This window comes from Gopherus flavomarginatus, chromosome 6 (genome assembly GCF_025201925.1).
Source record: "Gopherus flavomarginatus isolate rGopFla2 chromosome 6, rGopFla2.mat.asm, whole genome shotgun sequence".
NCBI classification, from domain to species: Eukaryota; Metazoa; Chordata; order Testudines; family Testudinidae; genus Gopherus; species Gopherus flavomarginatus.
In genome coordinates this window covers 4,530,973-4,550,702 of record NC_066622.1, presented here as the reverse complement: position 1 = coordinate 4,550,702, position 19,730 = coordinate 4,530,973, and the positions used below count along the sequence as shown (strand labels likewise).

General features: G+C 40.6%; 1 protein-coding gene across 2 annotated transcripts in view; it reads right to left on the bottom strand.

Moving 5' to 3' along the window:
- Nucleotides 1-19,730, bottom strand: part of PTPRG (protein tyrosine phosphatase receptor type G) — a 597,139-nt gene that overhangs the window by 125,062 nt on the left and 452,347 nt on the right. For both annotated transcript variants that reach the window (XM_050957273.1, XM_050957274.1), the window contains exons 7-8: nucleotides 10,586-10,743; nucleotides 5,599-5,791 (exon numbers count right to left, since the gene is read on the bottom strand). In XM_050957273.1, coding sequence (XP_050813230.1) covers nucleotides 5,599-5,791; nucleotides 10,586-10,743 — 351 coding nt within the window. The remainder of the gene's footprint in view (nucleotides 1-5,598; nucleotides 5,792-10,585; nucleotides 10,744-19,730) is intronic.

The window sequence follows — 19,730 nt, the reverse complement described above, 5'->3', positions numbered from 1 at the left end:
TGGTATGAATCTAATATTGCCATCACCATTCTGTTACATGTTATCTGTGATAAGTTTGATAACTAGTTAAGAATATCAATCAAATAATATATTCAATACATTACCCATTTCATTTATTGTTTAGTTAAAAATTGTATCTAATATCTGACCAGCTCTCATTTTTAAGTCTACACATGCAGTTCCCAATCCTGTAAACCCTTATACACATCCACAGCGCTAAACAGGTGAGTAGTCTTATTAAATTCAATGGGATAAATCACCTGAGGGTTTGAAGGATTAGAGCCAGAATCCATCACTAATCTGGGATCGTCAACAGGTGATTTTATGTTTTATTTACTGGCTGATACCCCTTAATCAATAAATCATGTTCCAGCTGAGGTTGTTCTGAATGTCATAATTGTACATTTCAGTGACTAGATTGTTACAGAAGATTTGTATGTTTTTTTGATTAGCAGGGTCAACTGGTCACCGCAGGATCAATGTAAATGTTATTCTCAGCTCATAGGTGCTGATTCAGCAAGGTACTTAGGCACGTGCCTAACTTTTAATACAGAGCAGTCCTAAGCAAATTACATTTCAGTAGGTTCTGCCAATGGAAGGAAATGGGATGAGGGAATTCAAGAAACTCCACTTGCTACACACTACGAGTTGCTGCCCTGTCTGGGTAAACATACTGTGACATTGCACTCCATGTGTTTTATGGAAATATGTTTATAAGTGTAACTATAATGTAAATGGAATATGATTTATGCAAAAGGTCTCTTGTAAGGTATCATTACAAAGCTTACACTCTGAGTATGTTCATCCTATTTGTATGAATGTATCATCTTGTATCTGAAGCTAGAAATATGAAGTATTACTCTGAAGTCCTACTGTAATTATGCAAATGGGGTCATTAAAGGTGGTTTAGAATCTTGATGGCTCCCATTAACCAAGACAATTGGTTGTAAATGGCTCTGTTTACTTGTAAGCCTTCCTGTGTTCATGTGAGTCAGGCTAGAAAGAATGCAGGCTGGGGTCTCACAGGACATATAACCATGTCACCTAGTACTGGAATCCATCTTAAACCTGGTGCTTTTCCATTTAGAAGGAGGGGTGGGGGACCCAGAGAGAAAGGATTTCCACCTTGGGCCAAAGATATAAAAGGGGGTCGAACAGAAGAAAGGTGGTTGCCAGTCGTGAGAAATCCCCTAGCTACCACCTGAGCTGGAACAAGGACTGTACCAGGGTAAAGGATTGTGCCCAGACTAGGAAGGAGTCTAGTCTGGGAAAGAAACTTACTGAAACATCTGTGAGGGTGAGAGTTACCTGTATTCAGTTTCTTAATGTATTAGGTTTAGATTTGCGTGTTTTGTTTTACTTTGCTTGGTACCTTACTTTGTTCTGTTATTACTTGAAACCACTTAAATTATACTTTTATACTTAATAAAATCATATAGACTTTTGTTTATTAACAAACCAAGAGTAAGTGATTAATACCTGGGGAAGCAAACAGCTGTGCATCTCTATCAGTGTTATAGAGGGCAGATAATTTATGAGTTTACCCTGTATAAATTTTAAACAGAGTAAAACGGATTTATTTGGGGTTTAGATCCCATTGGGAGCTGGGTGTCTGTGTGCTGGAGAGAGCTGACCTGCTCAGCAGACTTTCAGTTAAAGCCTGCAGCTTTGGGGGCATGGTTCAGACCTGGGTCTGTGTTACAGCAGACTAGAGAGTCTGGCTCAACAAGGCAGGGTTCTGGAGTCCCAAGTTGCCTGGGAAAACAGGCTCAGAGGTAATTCCAGCACGTCAGGTGACAGTCCCAAGGAGGTCTCTGTGACCGAACCTGTCACACATTCATTGAGGGGAACTGGATGAACAAACTGATTTTTCTATTATGTATCTTCATAGTTTATGGTCAGCTGGTCACCATTGATCTGATTTGAATTATCTTTGATATCTAAAGAACAGGGGTTCCAATACTGATGTATGGCATATCCAGAACAGTTCAAGAGAAGATAGTTCATCAATGGACAGACACATGACACTGTTAAGTGGAGGATTCTCAAAATTATTCCAAACATCCTGTAAATTCTATTTCTGTGCTCCTTTTCCTATAAAATAAAATGGCTTAAGTACCTACTATAAATTGTTTTCTAGATTTATAACAGTTCACAGAGTTTTCATAGGGTTTGACATAAAAATCTCACATGAACGAAAGCTTAAGATGGCTACAGCCAATCCTACAATATATTACAAAATAGCCATTAAAAAGTCAATGTTTCCCAACTATTATCGTACAGTTATTGCAAATATCTTATTCTACATATAAAGAGAAACTATGGTAATCTTGGATATTACACTGTTAGCTGTTGACAAATGCTGTATTTTAATGACAGCCACTGAAAGTAGAAGGATGTTAGATATGTTAAGGTTTCATACATTATGTTAACCTTGTAGTCTTATATTTGTATGCTAGACTATCTCTGGCTGTGAAATGTTCTGTGCTGCAGCACTTTTGCATGAATGACACTATATAATGATGCATTGTATTTACTAGAGAAATAAACAATAGGTTTAGCTTTCACTCAAGTACTGTGACTTCAAGTCATTTTATTTATATGTCAGTAGTTCAGAATGTGCAGTGAACCAGGCATTTCATTCCCCAATTCACCTTCATCAAGGAATGGGCCAGGAACATTTGCATTGCAGTATCTCTGGGGCAGATATAACTCGGCCCTAGAGCCTTTGCAAGGATGTGCTACATTCCATTTTATGTTGGTAACACTGGAGCAACCTATTTACTTTTAAATTCATAAAAATGCACCTGCCGCCATTGTCCCCGGTACATGTGCAGCTGGTAAAGTTACAACATGTTGACAGAGTCCGTGCAAATAACTCACCAACAGTCAGTCTCCAAAGGAAAAGGCATAGAGAAAACAATCAATGGTTCTTTTCCCACCTGTGATGGGGTGTCCACTCAACACAGGAGTGGAAGGGGTTAATGGAGGCCAGATGGGCCAATTAACCTGGTAGACTGAATGCTGAGGGGAAGTCCTAAATAAAAAATAGGCTCACCTGTGCAGAAACAGGGGAAAGGGAGGGGCTATATAAAGCCAGGTAGCTGGCTGCAGACAAGGGTTGGAGGGACGTAGGCTACATCCACTCGCTGAGTGGAGGGAGTTGGGAGAATGGCAAACCCAGAGGGGGGGAAGCCAGGTAAGTAGGAAGAAGCCCAGGGAAACAGCAGCACGGGTAGGATAGTACAGAGACCTTGGCTGTTTGTTATAGGGTCACTGGGCTAAAAGCCAGTGTAGAGGGTGGACCTGGGTTCCCCTCCCAGTCACTGGGCAGCGGCACCGGGCGTTGGAGACACCAGCCAGACAGTGGGTCTGGAAAGCTTTAGAATTGCTCAGAATGGAAGGACCTTAGTGACCTGGCTGAAGGGCCAAGCCACGAAGAGGAGGCTGCAGTCCCTGGAGTGAGAGGGGTCACAGGGTGAGATAGCATGGGGCAAGAGGCTGCTAGAAGAGCAGGGCAAGCCTGGCACAGCTAATTCCCAGGGTGGCCAGCAGCAGGTGCCACTAGAAGAGAGTGGACCCCATGACACTACCCCACATAAAGACCACCAAAATGGGCCATCAGACAAGTGTGGGGAATGTAAGTTCCAAAATCAAGGGTTCTCCATTGACAATGCCCTGTCCCCAAATGCCAACATGGTCACAACACCTGTGGATGGTCAGTACGCCTGAACTGATCTCAGCAGATACAAAAGCACCATTGTTAGAGGTTTCTACATACAGGACTCCATACAGATTTAGGCCTTCATTCAGCAAGGCACTTAAGCCTAACGCTTGAGTACCATTTGGTTCACTGGAATTACTCTCATGTTAAAGTTAGGCACATGCTCAATCAGGGCCTCAGGGTTGGATTTAGCACAGAGAAGTCAATGGGGATCTTTCCATGGACTTTAATCAATGGCAACACTTTGAATTTCAAGTCTAATCCATTGCATAGTATTTGTAACATGCAGCTATAATTGTGGGTCTCAGCGATTTCCTTTATCATCTTTAAAACAGTCCAGTGAGGCAAGGAGTATTCAAGCATTCAGCCAAAGCAGTAAAACCTTCTGCAATATTACACCACCTGGCCCAGAAGTACCTGAGCTAAACTCACAATAAAAGCTAGTCAGTTTAGTCATTTTAACATAATGTAAACTATTAACGTTCATTACTGCCCTGGGTAAATAATACTCACGCAGTATATATCAGAAGGAATAAATATTGGCATATGGTGCTGATAAAACACTGCTTTAAACTTTCAGGCCAGAGCACATCCTAGATTGTTCTGATTGACAATATCTTCTTCTCACTCCTGATATAAATTCCTTGTCCCAAAGCAGCCTTTTATATGCTTCTCTTTATGAGTGAACGAACAGCCACAGAATAATAAAGCCCTGAGAGCCCCGCTCTGACCCAGCTCTCTTGGGAAGGCAAGTGTGGCAGCTGAACGCCACAAGAGGTGTGCTATCTGTGCCAGCCTTGGAAGTGCGTATTTGAATCCACTCAACTGATGTGGACAAAGCAGTAAAATGAGGATAGATACATGGATGGATTTGAAGAGGCAGGCTGCAACTTTATTGAACTTTAACACCAGGGAGAGGCATTACACACCTATCACTCATATTCTCCTATATCAGGATATTTAATTACTACCAGTGCGGCGGTTACAGGGCTCATTATATAACCATATCTCGGAGTAGGCTCTCCTCAGCCTGCCCCCAATGGGTGCCAGAGACTCCTGAGGAGAGAAGCTGCCTAGTGTTCTTAGCGAATATCTGTCTCCCTCGCTGCTGGGACCGTCCCCTATCGCCGCTCACCCCATCAAGTTCCCCCATCATTGAGGCAGGTGGGTGCCTGACTAGGATTATTTAAGCAGTGAGTTCTGCCTAATAAAATCATCACATAGAAAAAATGGAACATAAACATACAAGAAATAGATCTGAAAGTATTATTTACACACTTGCACTTCTGCTGAGTGCATGCAAAGCAGCCTGACAGCCTGGAACAGCCATGTGGCTCTTAATGCTCTTTTCCAAACTGGTGTCCAGCTATCTCCGCCAGCAGCAAACACCAGCTGCTGCTCCACAGGGAGGTGCAGCAAACACTGAAGAAAGGAGTTAAGGAATAACCTCTCCACAAGGATAGTTTCTTCCCAACTGCCATTACCAAAAGGTTGGTTTATGCCCTGAACCTAAAGGTCTTATACCCCTTCTAAAACTCTTGGCTATTTTTAAAAATCCTTTCTAGAAGATCCAGATTTATCAACATAAATGTCCAACCCTTCTTTGAATCCTGCTAAGCTTTGGGCCTCCTTGTGGCAATGAGTTCCACAGGCTAAGTGAGCATTGTGGGAAAAAGTATAATTCAGTGCCTCATAACTGTATCAAATATAATCAAGTATAACTACAGTGTATCACTGAGTCTTGCTACATTTCTTTAGTGAACCTCCTGTACTTCTAGTGGCAGTTAATTGAAAGCCCTATGTAAAAAAAAAAAAAAAAAAAAAAAAAAAAAGACAAGTCTGCCATTCAACAAATACAGTTAATCTCAATCTACCTTTGGAAGCCTCTGTGCCAAATGGATTTTCTAAGATGTCCATCACATCTTGGCTCCAAGCATCTTTCACAGCAGACTTGGACACCACCCTGTCATTCAGACGCTGCTGCGGTCGGAAGTTATTCCTCAGATACTCCACAGACTTAACGTGATCTTGCTGTTCTGTGGTAAATATGGAATAGAACGCCTCCAGCTGAACGTGGCCATCAGGGCAGGGAAGAAAAAAAGAACATTAATTAGAAAAACAATGTGGTGAAATCCGGGTGGCTGATAAGAACGTAAAATGGCAGGAAGCGCCGATGCCGAGACTGATTTTGAGTCTGACACAGGAAAGAAAATATTTGTTCTTGGACTCCCTTGTCTTCAATCATTTAATATGTGCACTAACAAGCCCTCCGCCCCTTCCTCTCTCCCTCCCTCTTTGCTTATATCCTGTTTCTTAATATTATACTGAGATGTGGTGTACACTCATTCATTACATCACAAAATCATTCTTCTATATATAGTCCCTCTACTTACTTATACTGACATGTAGCTGTTAGGCTGCTGTTTTCATTGATAGATTTCAAATCATTTTACAAAGGAAGGTCAATAGCATCCTCCTCATTTTACAGATGGGGAAACTGAGGCACAAAGTGACTTGCCGAAGGTCAAACAGCAGGTAAGCAAGGATTAGAACCAAGATCTTCTGATCCCTTGTCCAATGTCCTGTCCACTGGGCCACACTGACTTTTTCTCTCTGCTGCTTCACTACTAAGGCAGAAAACCCTAACCGTGCTCCTGGTATTTATTTTGTATGGCACGTTATTTGGTACATTTAATTCGTTCATATTCTCTCCAAGAGAACAGGCTGCTGTTTCCTATGCTGCATGAAGATCCAGGCTATTTTTACCTTAACATATTAATTCCTAAGATATAATTGTAGTTTAAAAGTGCATTCTGTTAAGAAAAAGCATAATATTTCCTAGAGAAAAACTACTGGCAGACTGAATTGAAAAGATTCAGTTAAGTTGTTTGTTCAGTTGGTTACTGAGGTCAATACAGCATTTATTAAAAGCTTATCATTCAGATCAAGAACTAGAATTAGTAAGGAAGACTGAGCAGTACAGAACAGTATAAATAATCTAATCCTGCTCTCCTTGGAATCAACGCTTTTGATTTCAGTGGAAGCAGGATCTGGCCCAGACACTTTAGAGGGGCCTTGAGTTTCTCTTACAGCTAAATGACAAGCCACAGTTTGAAAGTGATACCAGCCTCCTTTTCATTACGTATATTTACACTAAAAGCTACAGAGAAGGATGTGACAGTTCTGAGACACAAACTAATGACCCAGGGAAAAAAAACTATTATACTGTCAACCACATCATAGCCTCAGTTGATAGCTTCTCTCTAAAAAAATCAAAGGGAAGCTTAACAGACCTGTCAAGAATTCCCCACTGGAGTCCGGGCACCCACTAAAATCATTTAATTTCCCCCACAGATCAGCAGCATTGAAGCACCCATCCTGTGCTGCTGTCCAGGCCGCTCATTCTGCCGTGCCCTGTGGTTTCTAGTAACTCAACTGAAACCTGTAAAATTTCTTCTGATCAGTAGGGTAGGACAGAGTTAATTGGGCCCATTTTGTTTCAATAGGAGGCCCAGCTGGAGCTTGGTGGTGTGTTGGGCCTGCTAATTTGAGACAAAATTTAGAATTCTCGCATTGGGAGCCCCCCAGTGAAAATTCGAACTGAGGTTATGGAAGGGATTTGTTATACATCTCTAACCCTGAGTCTGGCAGTTTTGTTTGAAGGTAGGGAACTTGGAACCGAGTATCAGGAGAATTCACCTGCCCTCAAATTAACGCATCATAGACGATACCTTGGGCCTGCACAGCCTTTTAGATCAGAGGAGCTGAAATGACTATGCCAACAGTGATCCTCACGACTCCCCAGTGGGATACAGAACTATTAACCTCATTACACAAATGGGGAAATTGAGGCAAAGAGGGTTAAGTAACACACACTGAACAGTCCAACACCACAGCTCTGACTGACCCTGTGTTATCTACTATGTGGGAATGTAGAGAATTCCATTAGTCATCTCCACCCAGTGATGTCATTTCAGCTCTTTTTTAAGGTGCGCGCCATTGTCCAGTCCACGCTTTTTAAAGTGGTGGGCATAGTGCTAGCAGCAACAGTGCTAAAGAAATTAAATGTTCCCTCATTGATGCAGGCAACTGGAAGAGACCAGAATGAAATCTGGGGTGAAGGAGGTGCTTAGGCTGGTTATATTTCACATCAAGAACTACGATTTGTTATACTGCAATAAGAAAGACTCCAAGGATCCAATCCTGCTCCCATGGAATCTCTAACCAGCATTTATGAGGAAAGCTAGAGGCATCACACATAGGTAGATAAAAGGGTGAAGAGTCTATTACCCTACACTTTTCTTATTAGGGAGGGAGGAAGGAAGGGAGAGAAAACATGTGGTTCCTGATAATCCCTCTTGGGCCCCGGTTCTTCAAAGACTTTTGCACCTGCTTAGCTGTAAGCGCTAGGAGCAGTCTCGTTGAACTCGGTGGGACTACTTGCAAGTGTACAAAGTTAAGCTGGTGCATAAGGTCTATGCAGGATCAAGAATTTACGTACCAACTGCTCACTCTAAGTTAAGTCTTGACCTTTCTACTTCCATGACATTAACCTGACTTTTTAAATCCTTTAAAAAAACTTTTCAACTATTTTCTTCTGGCAAGCTACCTTGGGGAGGCATAACTGCATTTGAACTGCTGCCGTTTCAAATGCAATTTTAACTTTCCTTTTTACATGCTGATGTATAAAACCAAAGTTGAAATGATTTATTACAAAAATATTATGTAACACAAATTAGCTATTAATTGATCCATCACTGCTGGCAGAACAGAGGAAGTCAAATTCATGCCCTTCAAGGGAGCGAGAGCGCCAGTTAAAATGAAATAAAAAGCTCTTAAGGCACCATTCTAGGTAAGGAGGAAAGTGATCTAAAACTCAAAGTCATGTAATTACAAACTATTAAAAACCTGATGTGCAGAGTTTTCTAAGTGATGGATATATAAATGGCAATTCAAAATACTGAACCCATTCTAATCACAATAAAATACTTGGTGTGCATTGTGAGAGAGAATGTTACGCTTTGGGTCACTGAATGCACTTAGCTTTACAATGCATTTGCGGGGTGGCAGGCCTTGTGCTGTTTTGTTGTCTAATTATAAGGCGAGATGACAGTGATGGAGCATGAAGACTAAAAGAGAGAAGCCTCCACAAATGGACTGGTTTCAAAACTGTCAGTTTTCCAGAAAGATACCTTGGAAGGATTTTATTGGAACTTCAGCAGAGCTTAAATGATATCACTTTTCCCATATGGGATTACAGACTGGTTTCCTATGGTTTGTGATAAAGTTAAACTAAGAGAATGGATTACACTGTGCTGCTTCTATAAAAGGAACACATCATAATTACAGTATTGGCCAGGTTGGAAACTACATCTCTAAGTCTATATCCGTCTTATGCTGCAGGGGGAAATAACACTATCATTCCACATTGCCTGTTAAACCAACATGGAAGCTTGTCTACACACACAAGTTATACTATTTTATCTATGCCACCATACATACAGCTGTGCAACCCTCTAGTAGGTATCATCTACACTCTTATATTTGCTTTCCACAAGCTACTCTTAGGCTACATCTACACTACCCGCCAGATTGGCAGGTAACGATCGATCTACTGGGGATTGATTTATCGCATGTAGTGTAGACGCGATAAATCGATCCTCGATCACTCTCCCGTCAACTGCTGAACTCCAGCTCAGTAAGAGGCAGAAGCGAAGTCGATGGGGGAGTGGTGGTAGTCGATCCTGTGCCGCAAGGACACGAAGTAAGTGATTCTAAATTGATCTAAGATACATCAATTTTGCTATGCTACACTATTCTCGTAGCTGAAGTTGCATATCTTAGATCGATCCTCCCACCCCAGTGTAAACCAGGCCGTAGTGATTAATGACTAAGATTTAAGAGTGACGTACCTGAATATTTGGATGCTAATAATTAAAGTGCATCGTTAAATTTATTAACCTTAATTTGAGATATTGCAGATTATGTACTGTATTTATTTTATGACTTTTAAACCAAACTTCGTACTTTTGGATAATTAATTTAAGGATTATACCCAGATGTATAGACACTCATTCCTTAAACTGTGTATTAGATAATTTTAACATTTGCTTATGGAATGTGTATACAGACACATTTACATTCACTTGTAGTTAGATACTTCACTAACTTTTATCAGAATAGCTTATTTTACAACAGCTCTGTTTTCAACAATTGAAGCAAAACAAGAACATTAAAGAAGAATCTGACTTTAACAGGAACTCTTTCTAAAAACAATGGTTTTAAAATGTCAAAATGTTTTTAATAGTTAAACACTTGACTGCATATATTCATTTGTTATCGTGGGATTCCTTGCAACACAAGTTCCAGTCATTGCCTCAATCTACAATAAGAGATGCTATGTGCTAACTTTAAAGATTTGGATAAGCACATAATGGCAGCTTCACTATGCTGTAGCAACAGTTAAAGATGGCAAATTAATGGTAACATTTCTTTCCTAGTGTAATTACTTCAAAGTACTAAATACGTGTCAATATAAAGTTACTTATTTTACTTTCAAAACAAATCTTCAATTTAAAAGAAGAAAAAAGGATTCTATGTAAATATTCAGATGATAGCTTAACTTTATCTTAAAATAACCAGTACTAGCTAAATCATTAGAAGGAAATCGGGTTTCATGTTGTATTATCTCCTAAAGTCTGATTGCTCATGTTCAGAAACAATATATATTAAAAAAACCTCAAATATTTCCTTCTTTTGTCAACAGATTTTTTTTTGTTCTCGTCCTCTAAATTAAAACATCAGTTTTTGAGTAGCAGAGGGCAAATCAAGATAGAACCATTACTGATGGCACAAGCTCACCTGGTGATAAGAAATAGAAACAGGCCTGCGAAAAACTATCCATTCCACAATCTCGCTACATGGTGGAGTTGTCAGAGAACCTGTATAGCGATAATAACTTCCTAGTGATGTTGGCAGAAGGTCTCTCAGCACAAAGGGATCCAGAAAGGTCTCTTTCTCTGTAGGAAAGAACAACAAATAAAATTATACATCTTTTACATTACTTTAAAACAGATACCATGTTGATGGGTGGCTTTAAAATATGCATCGGTTACAATGTATTTGATCATAGTTATAAAATATAAAACCATGTCAGAAAGCTTCTTTAAGAGTTATTTGTGAAAAGGACACCTGAAATGTTCATCGATCTTGGGCCAAACATTATCGTTTAATATAGTGGGTATAACACAGGAAATAATATTACATGGTTTTCAGCATAGCAGGACAGTAGAACCCCATTAAATTGCTCTTCAGCTTAGTAGTCCATAAAAGTGCAGACCCAGAAAACTCTATTGTGGGGTGGAGCCAGCACATGTGACATCATCCTCTCTATTGACCAGTCAGAGAGCACCACAAAGTATTGGTCCCACATCAAACAGTAGCTGCAACCCTGAAATAGGGATAGTTAAACTACACAGTGCGGCTGAGAATGGGAAGCCAGAGCCAGATTGCCCATCCAGTGTTTCTGTGGAACTGCTGGGGCTCTGGGAATGAAGAGGAAGCAATGGGTAAGTCTGCAGAATCATTATCATAGAGAGAGCCTCTGGAAATGCTGCCCTACTCTTAAAATAGTCTCTCTTAATGTGGCTTGACTCAATGCAAGGTAAGTAAGCAGAGCTGCTGGGCAGCCCTGTTGTTAAGGAACATTGCATATGGCAATTCCACTTCCTCTGTCTTTTCTTCCAGGCAGGAAAGGCTGGAGACATCTCCTCAATGCAAATATAGCGTCACTGACTTCCAGTTACAGGAGTACATTCAGGTGTGGTTCTCTCTCTTACTGTCCATGGAAAAGGAAAGGAATGATGTCAGCCTTTCTGAAAGCCTTTCCTGTCCTGATGAAACCAGGCATCTCCGTAGTCAATCGGTCAGCTTCCATTTCATTCCTGCAGGCCCATCAGAACTCCGACCAGACAGCCTATCCTACCACCACTTTCCTTTGGAGGAGAATGTATGAACAGTCCTGGTAGTGCATCAAAGGTGGGGCCAGCATGAGACACTGTTTCCCGGCAGGCCAAAATTACAGAACACGGCGCTGGACACATTGTCCCCGTCACAGACACTTGCTAAACTGCAAGCTTCTCTGATTTCAATTGGTCTCCCAACATTTAGAGCAAGAATTAATGAGGAAGTTTCTACTGTAATCACATTTTTCTATGTATCATTTAAAATATATATATTCTTTTAAATTGTACTCTGCACAGATGAGAGACTGGAACTGATCATCTAATACGTCTTTTCTATCCAACTTCTGTGAGCCTAAAAAGGCAGACAGGCAGGTAGCCAAGCAGTTGGGTTTTGCAGGTCTATTGTATAGTCACATAAAACAGATTTCATCATGTGTAATTCACACAGTCAAAACTGACCTGAAGTCAGTGACATGCAGTGCTGAAAACTCGCATGGTTCATCAACATTCAAAAGAATATAGAAGAGGTGCATTTTTATCCTTTGTGGAAATCAGTTGTTTCAGGACCTCTTGTTCTCACACTTCACAGACACAGCTTGGAGTAAAACTGACATAACTTCATCTTGAAATCCAAACAAATATTGTACAAATTCTGATTAATTAATAGCTAGAGTTTTGTAACATTTAAATTTGGGAGAATGCACCATAAAAGAAGGAAACGGCTGCAGGCTAGACAGCCTCTTTATTGTTCCTTTGCGTATCCCCTGCAGTCTGCATGACTAACGGGCGGAACCTCCCCCTATGTCTACGGAAAAGGTACCAGTAAGGTGCTTAATAAGTGCTTTATGCCTGTGGGCTATCCCAACAATGGAACTTCTCCTTTACAGAGACAGCACCTACATTCCTTCCTCCCTCCTTCTGTATGGCTCTATCTTCTCTGGACTTTAAACAAAAGTCCATATTAAGACAGATCCACAATTGTCCTTATCTAGTCTCAGAGCTAATGAGCTACCCACTTCTCCCTACTGGTGGGGTTTCTCATGGTTTAATTGGCTGCAAGGTGATTGGTAGATCTGCTGAAATACATCCTAAATGAGAACACAGAAAGGCAGGATTAAAAAGCCGTAGAATTCAGTTTCACTAAACCACATAGTTTTCTAATGGCCTTGATCACATCAAAGGAAGGTATATCTATATCCCAGAGCACCATTCCTGTAATCATGATATTTTTCTGTACTGCTGATGAAAGATGTAAATATGTGATGCACTGTAGGCATTTTAGATTCTGCTGCATAGCATCAGGTGTGCAATGTCTCTCAAAAATATGAATAATTCTATTCATGTCAAAGCACATATGCTAAGAGAGCACAGTTGCCTTTTCCTTATTGGATAAATGCAAACATATGTGACCAAAAATAAAAAAAAAAGCAGGCCACATTTCTGGCCCTTAAACCAAAACATTATTCCTTTATGGAAGAAGAAAAATAGAAATGGTCGAATGTACCACTGACCAAAGTTCAAAAGGGACCCTAACATGCATTTATAATCATTGCTGTGCTTCTCCTCCCCACCCCACAGCCAAATATATATGCGCACAATCTCAAATTCCATTTGCTCAATTTTACACATGAAATTTTCATCAGGAAAAACTGTAGGTTCAATTTTAGGTTCTGATTTTCAAATGCAGCCTGTATACATCTTTAAAGCAACTAAAAAGAAATAGTTTTCAAAAAGGCACATGACTATGTGCCTAGCTAGTGCTAGTATAAATGTGGTATTTTCATGTACAAATGGACAGTTATGACCCCAACAGGCCATTTGGACATGCACATAGCAAAGGCCTGGAAATTAGATGTGGTGTGTACACATTTTTTTAAAACTGTATGGCTTACAAATCTTCCGTTATAATTAACAATTTGAATTTTTGAGTCCTTTAATCTTTTGTTAGAATGAATGAGTTTGTAAAATGCTCGACAAATGTAAACATAAACCAACATACATGTATGGCATATTCCTTTATTAAAGGACTACTGAAGAATTCCACTTCCAAGGATTTTTGTGCTATATGCTGACATTATTATATTTTAATAATTAATTGTTCATCAAAGGAAAAGAGAAAGAACAGGGATGCTAAATTCAAAGTTATTCAAATTGCAAAAATGAATAATGTATGACTTTTATATTAAATACACACTGTATTAAGTAGTCTACATTTCATCCAAGTCTGTCTTTCATTTTTAAACATTTTGAACTACAACATGAATAATCAACCAAGGGACGCTTATTTAGACAAAGAAATACCTTATTTGAATGCAAACTGAAAGTATCCTACTATGATTAAATTTTGGTTATCAATTAGGCAGGTTTTTTTTTTTTTTTTTTTTTTTTTTTTTTTAAAGTGTCTGGAAAGTCACAGTCAACTGTGAAAGAGAAAATTTCTTGGGAAAAAAAATGTAGCTTTGCTAACTCACAGTTAAAGTGAGGCATGACATATGCTGACGAATATTATTATTTTAGCTACAAGCAATGTTGTAACTTTTCATTAATAATTCCAAAGATTAAAACATATACATTAGATTAAAATATGATAATTAAAATATTAGAAGATAATCAGATGATTAATTGCATTTGCTGTGTTTTAATAACTTCATATTTCATAAAAGTCCATTAATTTTGTATCCAGATGCACAGTATTGGGTTTAAGAACGATGCAATTATAAACATTTCTCAGTCTGAATGCTTTAATTATGTTACAAGAATAGTATATTTATTCGTACCTTCTAGCACAAAGATGCTTAATTTATACAATAATTATCATTGCAATACCCACATAGTGATGCAAACAAGCGTTTAGAGTGGCCATCCTTGAAAACTGGCCAATTTCGCTTTGGATAAATAGATACTATTTTCAGTATTCTTTGTACTTTCCTAGAATTTCTGTAGGAACACTGCTAATATTGAGCAGTTGTCTAATTATTAAGAGGAGCATTTTCAAAAGCATCTAAGTGACTCAGAAGCCTAAGTCTCATTTTCCTTTAAGGACTTAGGAGCCAAAATTTCATTGAAAGTGGGAGTCTATGTTCCACTCAGAAGTCATTTTGAAACTGGGATGTAGGCTTCTAAATCAGATAACTGCTTGTGAAAATTTTATCCTAGATTCCCATTGCTACGTCACTAAGTGTGACTAGTGTGTAGTCATTTTTTATCCAGTGTCCTTCTGAAATGCTGTACTGAACTCTGGAGGGGAAGGCAGCATCTCTTAAAACAGCCTAGGTTTACACTGCACAACAGTATGGAACAAGACTTTTTACGAGCAAAACTTGAAGGTAATTTAAGGTAGGCAAAAGCATCCATTGCAGATGCTGAACAACTCAACTTGTACTTTTTGTTTAATGGAGATGACTCGGCTGGAAAAATTATCTAGCTCCTCCTCCTGCCTTATATGGGTCACACCCAGCTTTCCACCCTCAGTGGCAGGAGGCGGGGAATGAATTCAGTTGGGGTGGGGTCTCTGCAGATGAGAGTGAAAACAATTAAGCTTGGAGTGAGAACAGGCATCTTTCTGCAGATGTCCTGAGAAGTGAGGCGCCTATGAAGGTCCAAGACCCAGGAGGCTGGACAGAGCCAAAGGATTTATGGTCTAAATAAATATATATCTATCTCACAGAACTGGAAGGGACCTTGAAAGGTCATTGAGTCCAGCCCCCTGCCTTCACTAGCAGGACCAAGTACTGATTTTGCCCCAGATCCCTAAGTGGCCCCCTCAAGGACTGAACTCACAACTCTGGGTTTAGCAGGCCAATGCTCAAACTACTGAGCTATCCCTCCCCTGACTATTGAATCTGGAGACATTTTAAGAAATACTACAAGAGATATTTTAGCACTGCTGATCCAAGGTAACCAAGCAGCCTAGGGATAGACAGCAGCCCTTGGCATCACGCTACACCTGCCGCAAGTGAAAACACCATAACCCCCCCTGCTTTCTTTCCCAGTATAAAGGGCAGGGAATCTGAAAACGAAGAGTCACCACTTGCTGGCAGAATGTGAAACTCTTTGGGAGTAAGTCTGGTCACTTGGCAGGAGAACTGGGGGTGGGGGGGTATCTGCGGAGCACTGTTAGAATGCCACGGAGATGGCCACCTTTGCTAAATCAGCCATCTCTTGGAAAGCATACGCAGACCCACTACAGAGGAGGACTCAAGCAGCCTGCAAATGGTGACAATGTGTTTTTAATAAGCCATCCACACATCAGTAGCAGGCTGCACTTCAGTTATACTGGATGCTTTCTTGAGTTTCTAGTAACGGCTGCACCATCAACATCCTCATTAAATCACCCACAGCAAATCTCAATTTCTCCAAAACAGAGAAGTCCACAAAGCCCCTCCCACACACACACACTCCTTTCTTGCCCTCACGTGTCCCAAAGACGGGTGTTAAATACACGTCTTTTAGTCAGGCTAGTCCAATACACTTTCAGCAAGTGCCACAATCGTGTGTTAGGTGAATGATACCTTCACTGATTACTCATGGTGGCACAGGCATATTAGTGACAGTGCAGGCTCCTCCGTGTCCCCTGGAAGATGAGCCCGAAGTTGTCCTTAAGCCTGCCAGATCACATTGAGGATCACATCCAAGCCTCTACAATGAGCATCATCTGCCTGTAGAAGTCTCCTGATGACAGTGGTATTCCACAGCAGGTGAAATCCCAACCTCTGGCCCCACTGGGTTTTGCTCACTGCTGTTACCCATTCTGGGGTGCTCCAAGGAGATTGCACAGATGTGCCAAAAAATAAGAGAAATGCACACAACCTGTCCAGTAGCAGGGACAGCACTCCCCTGGACAAACCCTGGCTGTGACTTGGAACTAGTGACCTCCTTGGGAGTCTGTCTGTCCTGAGGACCCAGGGATTCACCACAACCACATACCGGATGCTCCAGCAGCCCCTCCAAGACTCCCCAAACTCAGCTTTGCACCTTATGAACCACACTCATGTATATCCCCAAAACAGCCTCCTTGCCATGATGAAAGAACAGCAAAAGGATTCATGAAGTCTACTAGGGACCATGGCGTACACACCTATTTTATGTGGGAAGCTCTTAGATACTATGGTGATGGGCACTATACTATAAAACAGACAGGCAGATGCCGCCGCATGCACTAATGAAGACTTCTGTGTACCCCCCAAAATGCTTCATGGATTGCCTCATTCAGTACTACATAGACCTATGTGTTAGCCCACCAAACTGCGGTTCCAGGCATCCTTCAAGTCTTCTCTACTCCTATCGATACCAACACATCAATATGTACGTGAATAGGAAATTTGGTATTCTGAAAAGGAACCTGAAACACACCAATTATGGCTCAAATGTTAGAGTCGTGCACTAGACCTAAAGGAAAATTTCTGTCGAGGAAGATGGGCTAAACCTGTTTCCACATAAACATGGCAAAGCACTGAAAGGTGCAACCTGATATAAGCCTAATGAAATGCCACCCTAAACCTAATGCAATCAGTTTTATTAACAATACACAAATAGCAGCAAAGAATCCTGTGGCACCTTATAGACTAACAGACGTTTTGGAGCATGAGCTTTCGTGGGTGAATACCCACTTCTTCACATGCATCTGAAGAAGTGGGTATTCACCCATGAAAGCTCATGCTCCAAAACGTCTGTTAGTCTATAAGGTGCCACAGGATTCTTTGCTGCTTTTACAGATCCAGACTTACACGGCTATCCCTCTGATACAATACACAAATAGTGGCTCTTTGTGTAAAGCACTCAAGTGTGTTTTAAAAAAAATGTCCACTCTGATATTTCCAAAGGAAAAACAAGTATCACAGATTCATCATCTACAATTAAAAAAATGGAGGTGACAAACATTACTGAGATTGCTACAGCATAAAAGGACAATGTGCTACTTTAACTCTCTTCTATTCACAGGCAAGCAGACTAACATGGCCTGCTGGATACACACTTGACCTCCTGATGCAGTGGTATTAAAAAGGAAAGCAGCATTAATGTCCATTTCTTGGTCTTTTTTTTCCAGCATGACACTGAAATAGTTTTATTAACAGGGAAGCTGAAATGACTGTAGATAAGCAGACTGTGTCTCCTAGTTCCAGGTCTCTGCATGAGCACTTCTAAAGCTTCTTGTAACACCCTACTAATCCAGAAGGCAAGGAAAATATTCTTTTTTATGACATTCATTATATTACTGCAGGTACGCGAGCAGATTCTTTGCTTGGGCTGTTAAATTTTCCTGACCGTTTTGGAAGGCTGCATTAGGCCACCCTTTTAAATCGAGGCAAACTGAAGACAAAAAGAGTTGCAAGGGATGCTACAGACTTATTCACATTATCTATCTGTCTAGACACCACTAGGGTTTCAGAACTGGTACTAGCAAATTCATTCATTTTCAAGTGCAGGATAGTTTCCCCAAGAGATGACAAATCAGCTGTTAAATGGATACTAACAACCAATCTTTACCAAAGACTACAAGTTAGTATGAGCAGCAGCCAAAGATCTTTTCTCATCTACTGTCATTGGAATGTATTGCCCCCAAAAGACTGGCTTGCTAAAAATAAAATATTGGAAAAATGCTCAATGAAGATAACATTGAATTTAAAGCCAATCATCGAAAAATAAATGGACCCGTGAGACACACAGGTAAACACCACCCAGATTATCTGCAATCTAAACCCTTTTCAAATCTACCAGAAACTTGGATCAGAGATCACAGGACAACCACTGTATGCCAAGTACGTTTGTATTTCCCACCCAGTGTTCTGGGAGTCATCAGAGTTTTCCTGCAGGACAACAGGAACTCAGCTGGATTGAGAACAATATCCTAAAATGAACTTTTCCAGAATTAATTTACATGGAATACTTGATAGACAGAAACACCACCCAGACCATGGACTGAAAATATTTTGAATACAGCTGTGAAATTCTCCCAAACCTGTAAAGCGGTATTACTGACAATTTCATTCTCACAATGAGCCAATTCCTTCTAATGCTTCTGGATCCTAACCTCTTAAACAACAACAAACAAAACCAAACAGGACACCACTCTGCACACCTGCAGAGTCAGAACTTCTCAGATGAAGCAGGTCGTACATTATGGAAAAAGGGACCCACTATACGATAGTGATTTAAAGATTTGGTTACAAATAGCACACACTGCTTTATCTGGAAGGCGGTTCAAATGAGCACAAAGAGTACTTGATGTGTGAATCAAGAATGAAGAAGAATTTCAGACAACCCACTGAATTTAGGATAATTCAGGCAACTTTCTGTGGACTATATATTAGAGCGAGGGTCCTAACTGACCGATGTAAAGAAATCTAGGCAGTATAGGAGGCACACAAAGGTGAGGGGAAAGGACAGATGATGACACCACCACATCATCTGCCCCAAAGAGCTTGCAAGACAAGAGGCAACCAGTGAGTGTAACAAAGTTCAGGGAGGATGGCAACAGGGAGGATGAGTGTTTTCACAGGAACCATGTGATTCCAAATCAGTTTAAAGTTTTATTACAGGTGGGTCTGATAGCTCTGCCAATTAAGCTTGCCTGATGCTTCCCACCCCATTTTCAGTTGCTTATCATTTTGCCAAACTTTAACCACTCAAACTGAAATTTTCTACCCTGGGGTGTCTGCCTGAGGCTGAATTTTTGGGAAGTTTCAGCCAAAATGGTTCAGTTGCTTCTGAGAATGAGGCTGGGGAAAAATACATGGCAAAACAATGCTGAAAATTCTGGCAGCCTTTTCTTTGGGAAGCTTTGGAGTAGAGCCTTGAATTTGGCAGAGGGTGGCCCTTGCAGCAGGAATGTGCCTTTGCTGCTCTTGTGAAAATATGCCCAAATTTGGCCAAGTTTTAAGCCTTTGAAAAACCACGGTTTTTACATGCTTGATACAGACTTCTCAGAGTTCAGCAGCTAAAATCCCTGAATATTCCATCTTCTCTGACCAATCTTGACCTACATTTGACCGGACTGTGCGCTTGTGTGACCCCCACAAAGCAAATGAGCATGCTCCAGCCCA